Genomic DNA, 12248 nt, shown 5'->3' on the forward strand with positions numbered 1-12248 from the left:
TTACATACTTCCAATATCTAACTAAAATATTTTCTGTACACATTTGTAATTGATGGTCATTTAAAAAATATTTGCATTAGTTCTCAGGCCAGATGATAATCCCCAGATTTTCTTCAATGACCTATTGTAAGTTAGAATAAATGTTATTCTGGGAATTGCATAACTAGTGTGTTAGGCCTTTTCTTTATATCTTTGACACAACATTTGCTATGTCATGATATTTACTGTAATATCATATAGGCCTAGTTGATCTTGGCTTTTCTTGTAAAAACCTTTAGTTTTTGTAATTTTTACTTTCCAGTGAGACATATTTTTTGAAAGTCCTGTAAGGTAAAGTAGAACTGATGTATATTCGAACTAAATTAAGTTATTTCATTTCAATTCTCTTTCACATCCCTCAGAGCACAATGGCATTACGGAACATCATCAGGAAGTATCTAGATAATAACATAAGACTTCATAAACATAGGAAACGTGAAAGAGGCCTCTATTTTAAAGTTTACCTGGGGGTTAATCTCACAAGAGGATCTCCATTTAGCTTTATCATGAGGTCACCCTGTAGAGAGTAAGATTTTTAACCTTTTTTGTAAGATATCATCATCATCATCATCATTAGGAGAGAGAGAGAGAGAGAGAGAGAGAGAGAGAACGAAGACGAGAGAGAGAGAAGGAGAGGAGAGACGAGAGACGAGAGACAGAGAGAGAGACGAGAGAGAGAGAGATTAACCAGTCATGATTTAACAATCTGTATTTAACTTTATTGCTGATAGGAGGGGAGATTTAGATATGTATAGATAAATAGAATACTAGTTTAAATCATCCTGTTGTGAATGCGTGTTTTGAGTAGTTACTGAACTACTTGGCAGCATTCATAAAGGTTTATGAATGCTGTGAGGTGGTTGAAGATTTAAATTGTTAGTTGGTGTTGTCATTGTTGATTTTACTCATTGAAGCTCCAAGAATTAACATCTCTCTAGATTGAATAATGTTTTGATTTTTGGTGCTCAGATATGCATGGGTTAGATTATTACTTTTGCAGTCGAATAAAGTTGTTTTATTGTGACATAAGATATATTAAGAAATCCAAAACACTAACTGCAATAATTCCACAAGATGTGTTAATCGATTTAGATGGCAGGTTTTACTAAAACAGTCTAATAATACCTGAGCAATATTAAGGAGCTTTCACTGCTCAGAAAGATGGATTCTAGAACCATCTGTCAGTGTAGGAAAATTTAAAGTGGAACCTCAACTCTGTAGATTTTTTGTCTTACATGGCTACTAATAAATGAAGCCTGCTTATATCAAAATTGAAACGTAAATTGAAGGATAATGATAATAGCAAATTACTTAACACTATTATTTTCACTTAGACACTAGACACTTAAAAAAAGACATATTTTTTTAAAGTCCTGTAAGGTAAAGTAGAACTGATGTATATTTGATCTAAATTAAGTTATTTCATTTCAACTCTATTTCACATCCCTCAGAGCACAATGGCATTACGGAACATCATCAGGAAGTATCTAGATAATAACATAAGACTTCATAAACATACCAAATTTGTAACTATCTTGTATTTTTCATAACTAACAAACCTGAGGTCTTAACAATAGGATTTACTAGTGCCAAGCTGGAAACCGGTAGAATTAAAATTACATTTGTGAGATCCAAGGACTATTGGCATCTATACCAGGTCACAGGGCATGTATACCCAGAATGCCCTCAGCGTCCTGTGACCCATCAGTTATATTTCTAACCCAGTTTAGACTGCTAGAGGGGTGGTTCGAGGTGGGCCTTTACCTGTTAAGACCTCAGGTTTGTTAGTTATGAAAAATACAAATTAGTTACAAATTTGGAATTTGTTCATATACGGAACAAACCTTCGGTCTTAACATTAGGATAGACTTACTTATTGGAGGGAGGTAAGTCTCTACAACTGACTGGGAGTTTGCCACCTTATCCATTTCCGAATACATTAGGGAAATTCTAAGAGAATGGACAATGAACCTAGAACCAAAGATATAAGTGAATCTATTGGTTTCCCTCACTGGGTGTTGATACCATTCTATTGTTTACTCTTGTCCCTTGTAACTGGATCCACCCTCACCCCTCTCTTCCCTATTATCTAGAGGGGTGTGTTGCTACTGAAAAGTATACCATAACCCAAGATGCTTCACAGTATGGCTGACCACCTCAACTGCATCTAGTCCGTTCCAGCATATGACGGTACCCTCCTTCATATTGCCTGTAGTTAAAGGAGTAGGAAGAAAGTAGTAAAGAAAAAAGACCAGTCATCCCATTCATTCTACTTTCATACCTTCATCTTAGACTAGACGCAAACTGACCTGCTATGGGTACTGGATGAGCTATATCACTTGTTGGGCCGCCACCACTGGACCCAAGGAAAAAGTGTCCAAGGATCTATGGGCAACGTCTTTCAAATAAAATGAGGTGAAAGTTGTTTGGCGTTTCCACACACCAGCTTTCAGAGTTCTCTCCACAGACATGTTCTTCTTAAATTCCAAAGAAGCACTCAAGCCCCTGATGTCATGAGCTCTAGCTCCCACCTGGCTATTTGACCCCCTGTCTTCTGTCATGTAAGCATTTCTGATCGTCTCCCTTAGCCAAAACGATATTGTATTCCTGGACACTTCCTTCTTGTTCCGTCCTGTACTTACGAACAACCTCCGGCACCCCGGCCTGAGGTGCCTTGTTCTTCTTAAGTTCTCCCTTAGTGCCCTGACGGGGCACAGAAGCATCTCATCTTTGTCATTGTCTACAAAGTCTGCCAAGGAAGGTATGGCAAAGGAGTCAAATCTGCCGTCCACTATTGTTGGGTTTTGGGTCTTGGCCACGAATTCTGGAACAAACTCAAATACCATTGACCTCCAACCTCTCGAGTGCTTTATGAGATATGACAGGCCATGTAGCTCCCTCACCCTTTTGGTTGAAGCCAGGGCCAATAAGAAGACTGTCTTCAGGGTCAGGCTCCTATCTGTGGACTGCCTTAGTGGTTCGTAGGGGGGTTTTGTCAGACTACTCAGATCCCAATCTGGGGCTTTTAGTTCCTTTGGTGGACATGACTGTTCAAAGCTCCTCATCAGCATGGCCAATTCCCATGAAGACGAAATGTCCACCCCTTTCATTCGTAAGACTAAGGCTAGAGCAACCCTGTACCCCTTCGCTGCAGATACAGACATATGCTTTTCTGTTCTGAGATATACCAGAAAGTCTGCTAACTGCTGAATAGTGGTACCGAGTGGAGACAAGTTCCCTCTACGACACCAATCACAGTATGCTGACCACTTTCCTTGGTATACTGCCGCAGATGACTTTCTGATATTTCCTGCCATCTGAGTTGCAGTTTTCTGCAAAAACCCTCTCGCTCGGAGGAGATACTTGACAGTCTCCACCCGTGAAGCGATAGGGACTTCACCGACTGGTGGTACCTCTCCATGTGCGGCTGACACAGTAGGTTGCTCCATGGGGGTAACTCTCTCGGCACATCTATTAGGAGTTCCACTAGGTCTGGAAACCACTCTGCCTTCGGCCATAACGGAGCTGCCAGGGTCATCTTGAGGTTCTGAGACCGCATTACCCCGTTCAGAACCTGACGGATTAGACAAAATGGAGGAAATGCGTACACGTCCAGATTGTCCCAAGGGTGTTGTAGCGCATCTTCTGCTACTGCCTCTGCGTCTGGGACTACCGAACAATACACTTCCAACTTTTTGTTGTACCTGGTTGCGAATAGGTCTATGATCGGCCCTTCCCACAACATGAGCATCCTGTCCACTACCTGTTGGTGCAAGGACCACTCCGTTCCAAGAATCTGATCCCTGCGGCTCAACTTGTCGGCCACTGTGTTTCGGCCACTGTGTTTCTTTTTCCCGGAATATACCTGGCCCTGATGTCTACCAGGTTCTCTACAGCCCACTGATGAAGTTGAACTGTCATCACATGTAACTGCCGAGAAACTAGGCCTCCTTGTTTGTTTATATAAGCTACTACTGTGGTGTTGTCTGACATCAATACCACTGAATGTCCCTTTACTCTCTCCCTGAATTCCTGTAGAGCTAGAAATGCTGTTTTTAACTCCAGCACATTTATATGGAGTTCTCTGTCCTTGCAACTCCATTTTGCTGACACCATCAACTCCTCCATATGGGCTCCCCAGCCTTCTAGTGACGCATCAGAGAACAGCAAGAGGTCCGGGGAGGATTGTTGAAGGGGGACACCCACTGTCAGATTGTCGTCGTTCACCCACCACAGCAAGTCTTTCCTCACTTCTGCCGAAAAGGGACTTTGCTCGTACGGGTGATCTACTATTGGTGACCAAAACTCCTTCATCCTCCATTGTAGAGACCGAAGGTGTAGCCTTCCTTGTGGTACTAGCTTCTCCAGGGAAGTTAGGATTCCCAGTACTACCTGCCACTGCCTTGCTGGCTGTGTTTGTTTTCCCAGAAAGGCATTCACCACTTGTTTGCATTTCTCTATCTTTGGTCTGTCGGGAATACTTTGGCTTCTGTTGTGTCTATAACCATTCCCAGATACTCCAAACGTTGACTTGGATCCAACTGCAATTTCTCCTTATTTATCACAATACCTAGGCTGTGACAAAACTGCAGGAGGGTCGCCCTGTCCCTGAGTAATTTCTCTCTGGACTTCGCTATCACCAGCCAATCGTCCAGATATCTTATTAGCCTGATCCCCTGAGCATGCGCCCACGTTGACACGAGAGTGAACACTCTTGTAAAAACTTGAGGAGACGTTGTCAATCCGAAGCACAGGACCTTGAATTCGAAAGCTTTCCCTGCAAGACTGAAGCGCAGAAATTTCCTTGAAGACTGATGGACTGGTATCTGAAAGTATGCGTCCTTCAGATCGACTGTCAGCATAAAGTCCCTGATCCTGACTGCTTGTAGAACCGTTTTTGGAGTTTCCATTTTGAAACTGGTTTTCCTTATAAACAGATTCAAAGTTGACAGGTCTCTTACTGTCCTCAACTCCCCGTTGGGTTTGGGTACCAGGAAAATCCTGCTGTAGAAGCCTTTCGACGGACTGCATACTTGTTCCACAGCTCCTTTTTCCGTCATCATCTTCACTTTGTCTTGCAGAAAAATGACCTTCTGAGATTCCTGAGCATAAGCAAAGTGGGGTAATGGCTGTTCTGTCAGGGGCGGGGTTACCTCGAACGGAATCAAATACCCGACCCTGAGAACATCCACCACCCACTGCTCTGCCCCCAGTTCCCGCCACACCTTCCAGTGATTTGCCAGGCAACCCCCCACTGGTGTGGCCGAGTGATGAGAGGCGCCCATCCTATCTTCTTGAGCCTCTCCCTCTTCCCCTACTCCCCCTTCCTCTGTTGTTTCTATTGTGAAAGGGCCGATGAGTTAGCCTCTTTGGGGAAGAGGGTCTTGTGGCTCTATTAGGGATGTTATGTCTCACTGTCTTCCTCCGAGATATTTGCTGTTGTCTCACCTCCAAAGGAGTAGCTTGACTGTTAGACGTTTTCCTAACTGCCTGCTGCACCAACCTATCGTTAGTGTCCATCCTTCTTCTATGTATCGCCTCTTCCAGTATGACCTCTGGCAACAGCAGTTGCGGCTCCAAGATATCCCCATTCCTCATCGCTAACAGGGAATCCAAATCCACAGTGCGGCTTAGTCTAGCTAACGCGGCATATCTCTCCCATTAGCAGATATTTCCCAAACTTGGCACTTAAGTTTGTCAGGTACACAATCGCTTTGGAACCTGATTGTAGCAATCTAATGAACAATGATTCATCCACTACCTTTCTCGTCACTTCCGAGGATGCAATCTTCGCCACTGCTGTTGACCAAAGATCTAACCAAGAAGCAGTCTGAAAGACAGAAGAAGCTGTTGCTTCTAACATAGCAGCCTCTTGGTACGTCATCGAAGGGCACTCCATTTTAACCTGATCCAAGGTTAATCCAGGCCTTAATCTTACAACATTAGGGTTCACTTGTCTAGACAGCAAAGGGACCTTCGGTGTCGTATAATATTTCCTTTGCTTCATCATTGGAGGAGGAATAAATTTAAATGATTTATTAGATCCTAAGGAATTATCCCTTCCTGCAATCTTTGCGTTTATGTGTTGTAAGACAGAATCCGCATGACTCGAACAAGGCAATTCATACGACACCTTGGTATCCCTTTTTAATCCAAATACCATGTCGATTTCCGGAGGAAGCATACTGGCAGGTGTTTCTGTCTTCTCCAAAAGGTTATTGAATTGACGAATCAAATCAATCACCTCTGCATACGAGGCCAGAAACTCTTGGTTTTCTCCTTCCTCCGGCTCTAACGTACTGTTCTCCGTCACAGGGGATGTTGTCTCACCCCTATCTTCTGACAAACGGCCAGGAATTCCACGGCCGCCTGCCCCTACGGCCGTGGTCTCTTTGATCTTTGCTGGCCGCCGTTGGCTCGATCCCGAATAGTCAGTAGGGGAACGAGAACGCCTCACTCTTTCTCTGCTCACAGATCTAGAGCAAGAATCTCGTCTAGATCTCCAAGATGAAGGCTCCCTTGAAACTGATATAACTTCGTCTCTATTAGTATTGGTATCGTTTTCAAGCTTCGGAGAACTCGGCCTCGACCTTTCATCCAGACGGACACTGCCTTCCACGAACGTATCCGACGAGGTTGCCAACTCCCTATTTTTTGTACTTTTAATAGGAGCCTTATCATCCTTTGTGCGTATTTTGAAAGGCCTTACGGGCGAAACTGGAACCTGCATTCTATCCTCTGCTGCACCCTTCGCCGCCAACGTCGATTTTACCAGCGGTATCGTAGTCTTTGTAATCCGAACTGGCAACTCCGCGTCGGCCGCTAGTCTGTCGACCGTCACCTCTCTCGTTTGTTCGGACTCTTGCAAACGGCTTCGTCCGCTAGGTTTGTGCTTATCAGCCACTGACTTCCCGACCTTCCTGCTGACTGGGATACGACAGTCCTGGTCTGAAGATGAAGAAGAATTCACTCTTCTCCTCTTAGTCCGAGGATCAGTCGCGAAATCCCGAATCCTCCAACGCTTGACTGGCGCTCGTAGTGACTTTATCGGCCTTAGCAATGACGCCGAACTAGAGGAAGAAACGAAGAAGGCGAATCACACCTTTTCTTTTTGTCTCTCTTATCCATTCTCTTCTCTATATCCTGTAATTTCTGCATTACAGTTTGTATTGCCGAATCAGAAGGCGTATTTGAGTCTGGGTGCAGCGAAATAGGCCGAGAAGCAGTCTGTGACGTCGTCGCGCCTGCTATATCGGTGTGTGACGTATGTTGTGACGTCACCAATCTCGTAGGGAGAGACTGTGCGGCTTCTGCTGGCAACCACACGTTTGCTGCCAAACTACCTCCCACGTTCTGCATCACTGTAAACATCGAATTTGATGGTGTAGCCGCGGCATTATTTCCCATAAATTGCAAGCCAGGGGGATGAGGAACATTCAGCGCTGCCGGACCCTGCTGGAACCGTGATGCCATATAATGCGCAAGCAAACCATCCAAGGTTGGTACGCCTGGTAGGCCTAGCGCTGACCATGTACCGTCCAACCTATGCGCTTCGGAAGACGGCGTCTGGAACAAAGATGGCGATGCTCCCCCTCTACCTACTGGGAACATAGGAGCGTGCATATTATGCATAAAATTACCCAAGACCCCTCCTGACGTTTCCGATAATGACTCGCTAGGAGAAACATATGGAGCAGTCTGGTTTATTGCCGCTACAAAAGAAGCTGGTAAGGTTTGGTCATCCAAAGATGGCGTCACCACCTTCCTTTTTTATTGGCCTTTCTCATAGAACTTTTTCCACTGTTCCACCGACCAACCCCGACAAACAGAACATGGATTAGTAATCGTACATACGTTTTCCCTGCACCTACTACGCGTTGGCTGAGGATTCGTCGACACCGAAGTTAGAAATCTAGAACATGGAAAGCCACTGACTCCTGGGCATTTCCTTTGTCTCCTCTTCGAAACGGCAGACGATCCCGATGTTGAGGCGAAAATCTCCATCATACCACTTATACACACTTACCGATCACACTCACACTGAGCACACTCGGAGAAAGAAAAAGTAATAAGAAAATGAAAAATGAAATGGATAAAAAAACAAAAAAAACGGGCAAACTGAAAACCGGCTTTAAAACAGATAGACAGTAAACACGTCTTATCTTAAAGGCGGTAGGAAAATAACTGATGGGTCACAGGACGCCGAGGGCATTCTGGGTATACATGCCTCGTGACCTGGTATAGATGCCAATAGTCCCTGGATATCACAAGTGTAATTTTAATTCTACCGGTTTCCAGCTTGGCGCTAGTAAATCCTAATGTTAAGACCGAAGGTTTGTTCTGTATATGAACAAATAGGAAACGTGAAAGAGGCTTCTATTTTAAAGTATACCTGGGGGTTAATCTCACAAGAGGATCTCCATTTAGCTTTATCATGAGGTCCCCCTGTAGAGAGTAAGATTCTTAACTTATTTTGTAAGATATCATCATCATCATATATCATCATCATCATTATTAGGAGAGAGAGAGAGAGAGAGAGAGAGAGAGAGAGAGAGAGAGAGAGAGAGAGAGAGAGAGAGAGAGAGAGAGAGAGAGAGAGAGAGAGAGAGAGATTTAATCAGTCATGATTTAACAATCAGTATTTAACTTTATTGCTGATAGGAGGGGAGATTTAGATATGTATAGATAAATAGAATACTAGTTTAAATCATCCTGTTGTGAATGTGTGTTTTGAGTAGTTACTGAACTACTTGGCAGCATTCATAAAGGTTTATGAATGCTGTGAGATGGTTGAAGATTTAAATTGTTAGTTGGTGTTGTCATTGTTGATTTTACTTATTGAAGCTCCAAGAATTAACATCTCTCTAGATGGAATAATGTTTTGATTTTTGGTGCTCAGATATGCATGGGTTAGATTATTACTTTTGCATTCGAATAAAGTAGTTTTGTTATGACGTAAGATATATTAAGAAATACAACACATCTTGTGCAGTAATTCCACAAGATGTGTTAATCGATTCAGATGGCAGGTTTTAATAAAACAGTCTAATAATGCCTGAGCAATATTAAGGAGCTTTCACTGCTCAGAAAGATGGATTCTAGAACCATCTGTCAGTGTAGGAAAATTTAAAGTTGAACCTCAACTCTATGTATTTTGTCCTACATGGCTACTAATAAATGAAGCCTGCTCATATCAAAATTGAAACGTAAATTGAAGGATAATGATAATAGCAAATTACTTAACACTGTTATTTTCACTTAGACACTTAAAAAAGGTCATAATAGTAAGATATTATGAGCTGCACTAAGACACCACCCTCTACAATAGTCTTTGGTTTGTGTCTCACTTCTTATGCAAGGTGCCACAACCATTTGCACGTCGCAAAAGTACCAAAATTTAAGGTAGTACAATAGTTCAACTGTTTTGAATCCTTAAGGACCTCAAATTAATGCGTATAAACCTAGAAAAGTAAATGTTAATAATACCAACAACTAATATTTAACTTCTTGGGGAATAGTTTGCTTTACATTTATCGAGAGATAAAATGTCTTTCTACTTCATTTTACATTTATCACGAGATGAAATTACAGATTTTTGACCAAAGAGTTATAGTCTTGGGTCACTGTACGAGCTTGACTTGCTTGAAAATTTGTTACCCTAGTTCATGATAACTACTCTACACAAGTAGAGACTAGTGGTCAGTTCATTGAATTGCACACATCATTTAGACAATAAATTCTTGATTTGTGGCACTAGTTAACTTCAATAAAAAAAAGATTTACTTTTTTCTGTTTTATTTTACACTTTCAGATTTCAGCTTTAATATAATAATTTTTATGCTTTTTTATTTTGAAGAAAAATGCATATGTTTAAAGCCCCGCATAATGTTTGTAATTCCTATACTGTACTGTAAAACAGTGTACATTATACCACTGACCACATTCAACTCAGAGTACTGACTACAAGTTAAGACCAGTCAAAATTTAATTTTTATTCATTCCAGTGTGTCAGTTAATATATCAAGATCAAAAGGAGATAATACAAATAGTGTGGAGTACTTGAATGTTGGGATAGTGACCTACTTAGGTCCACACTTGCTCTTCAACACCACGTGGCATAAAAAGACTTTGTAAGTATTTGAATGTAAGTATTTGAGGAAGTTTGAACTTACAAAATTTGTACATTTTAATTTCACATAATTGACTTACCAAATAGTAACATAGCTGAAAGCCTCCTACCTTGGCAGTCAAAAATTCAAATTTGGCAGCTGCACTGCCGTTGTTAGTGTAGGAGATTGGGACCCGCCCACTTTCAGGAACACCTGGTACTGCTGAGCAAACGATCAATAATTAATTTTTCAGTTCAGAGCCCTTTGTCTTGGACTATCAACCGCCCTTCAGGTTTTTACTCCTGCGCTGGGAAAATGGCTCCACCTAGTGGGAATCAACGTATCAAATTATCTAGACAACTGGCTCCTGAGATCCAAGTCAAGTCATCAGTGCGTGGAGGACTTAAACAAGATGTTATGCCTGACTCAACAGTTAGGCATACGTACTTATAAATCTCTGGAACTCACAAATGACACCGACTGCGAGAATTCCCTATTTAGGGATGATTCTCGGCTCTAGTTTTTCGTGCTCTCCTCTCCCCAAAGAGAATAGAGTTGTGTCTGAAGACAGTTTAAGAGTTTATGAATCGTCCATCTTGTTCTGCCCTGGAGTGGATGAGTTTACTAGGGACACTAGCATCGGTGGAGTCGTTCATAACATTAGGCCAACCTCGTCAATATTTCATCAAAGCAAACTGGCATCGAAAAGAACAACCAGACTGGTTTGTTTTTTCCAATTACAGAGGAAATAAAGCTAGACCTTCGTTGGTGGCTATCTGAGTAGAGGCTACAGGGAGGGATTTCACTCGTTACTCTGAACCCCTACCTAGAGTTTTACTCCAGTGCATCGGACATGGGTTGGGGAGCACTCTTGGAGGGGCACAGAGCAGCAGGGATGTGGACAGACCAACAGAAGACTCTCCACATAAACATGAAGGAGTTAAAGGTGATTTTCTTAGGACTCAAAGCCTTCGCTTCAATAGTCGCAGTGAAAAACATAGTGATGAATGTGGACAACACCACGGCCCTGTTGTATGTCCGCAAGCGGGGGCCACTTATTCTTGCTCAGCAAGGTGGCGTTTCCCTCGCTTTGTACAAGGAAAGATGAATGTCTTAGCAGACGAGTTGAGTCGCTCCAACCAAGTTCTTCCTACCGAGTGGACGTTGAATGGGAGAGTTTGTCAAGATCTATGGAGGTTATGGGGCAAACCGTCCATAGATCTTTTCGCCACTTCCAGGAACAATCGTCTACCGATCTTTTGCTCACTTGTTCTGGATCTGCAAGCTTGGAGCACATGTGATGCTCCTGGATTGGATGGGACTTGACGTTTGTTTATGCCTTTCCTCCCTTCGGTTTTATATCTCATCAGAATGTGTCGATGACTCTAGTGGCCCCATTCTGGCCCAGAAAGGAATGGTTTCCAGATCTCCTCCAACTTCTTGTGGACTTCCCCAGGCTTCTTCCACAAAGTTGTTTCCTACTCAAACAACCCCAGATTCAGACTGTCAGGAGCCTTGTCAGAGCAAAAGGGTTTTCTCGCAAAGCAGCAGAAGCTATTGCAAGATGCAGAAAAGCATCTTCTTGAAAATTATATCAGTTTGAGCGGAGAATTTTCAGAAGTTAGTGTAGACAGTCACATCTCTTCTTCGACCTGTATAGCGCAAATAGCGGACTTCTTGCTATTTTTAAGAGATATGAGGATATTGTCTCCATGTAGTATAAGGGGCTATAGATCTATGCTTTCCTTAGGGTTTAAGCATAGAGGACTCGATTTGTTGACCAGCCAGGACATCAGCAAATTGATTTAAGTCTTTCGAAACGTGGAAGGTAAAAAAGTCTGGGGATGTCGCATGGAACCCAGACATTGTTTTGAAGTGGTGGCTGCCAGGTCTGCAATTTGAACTGGTAGGCTTGACTTCAGTAAAAAAAAAAAACCATGAAGAAGACGCTGTTTTTAGTGGCATTGGCGACAGCTAATAGGGTGAGTGAAAATCAAGCCATCAGTAAGAATGTGGGTTTTGCTCACGACAATGCAGTGTGCACTTTTGTAGGAGACTTTCTTGCAAAGAACGAAGACCCGTCAAAGCCTTGTCCTTGTC

General features: G+C 42.7%; 1 protein-coding gene across 5 annotated transcripts in view; it reads left to right on the forward strand.

Annotated features, from left to right (window-relative positions):
- LOC135218486 (uncharacterized) overlaps positions 1 to 12248 on the forward strand; it is an 81365-nt gene that overhangs the window by 51396 nt on the left and 17721 nt on the right. For 4 of the 5 annotated variants that reach the window (XM_064254828.1, XM_064254827.1, XM_064254829.1 and 1 more), the window contains exons 16-17: positions 402 to 565; positions 10044 to 10169. In XM_064254828.1, coding sequence (XP_064110898.1) covers positions 402 to 565; positions 10044 to 10169 — 290 coding nt within the window. Of the gene's footprint in view, positions 1 to 401; positions 566 to 10043; positions 10184 to 12248 lie in introns of all 5 variants that reach the window. The other variant, XM_064254832.1, reaches the window with a different exon arrangement.

Source organism: Macrobrachium nipponense, chromosome 9, assembly GCF_015104395.2.
Source record: "Macrobrachium nipponense isolate FS-2020 chromosome 9, ASM1510439v2, whole genome shotgun sequence".
In the NCBI taxonomy this organism is placed as follows: domain Eukaryota; kingdom Metazoa; phylum Arthropoda; class Malacostraca; order Decapoda; family Palaemonidae; genus Macrobrachium; species Macrobrachium nipponense.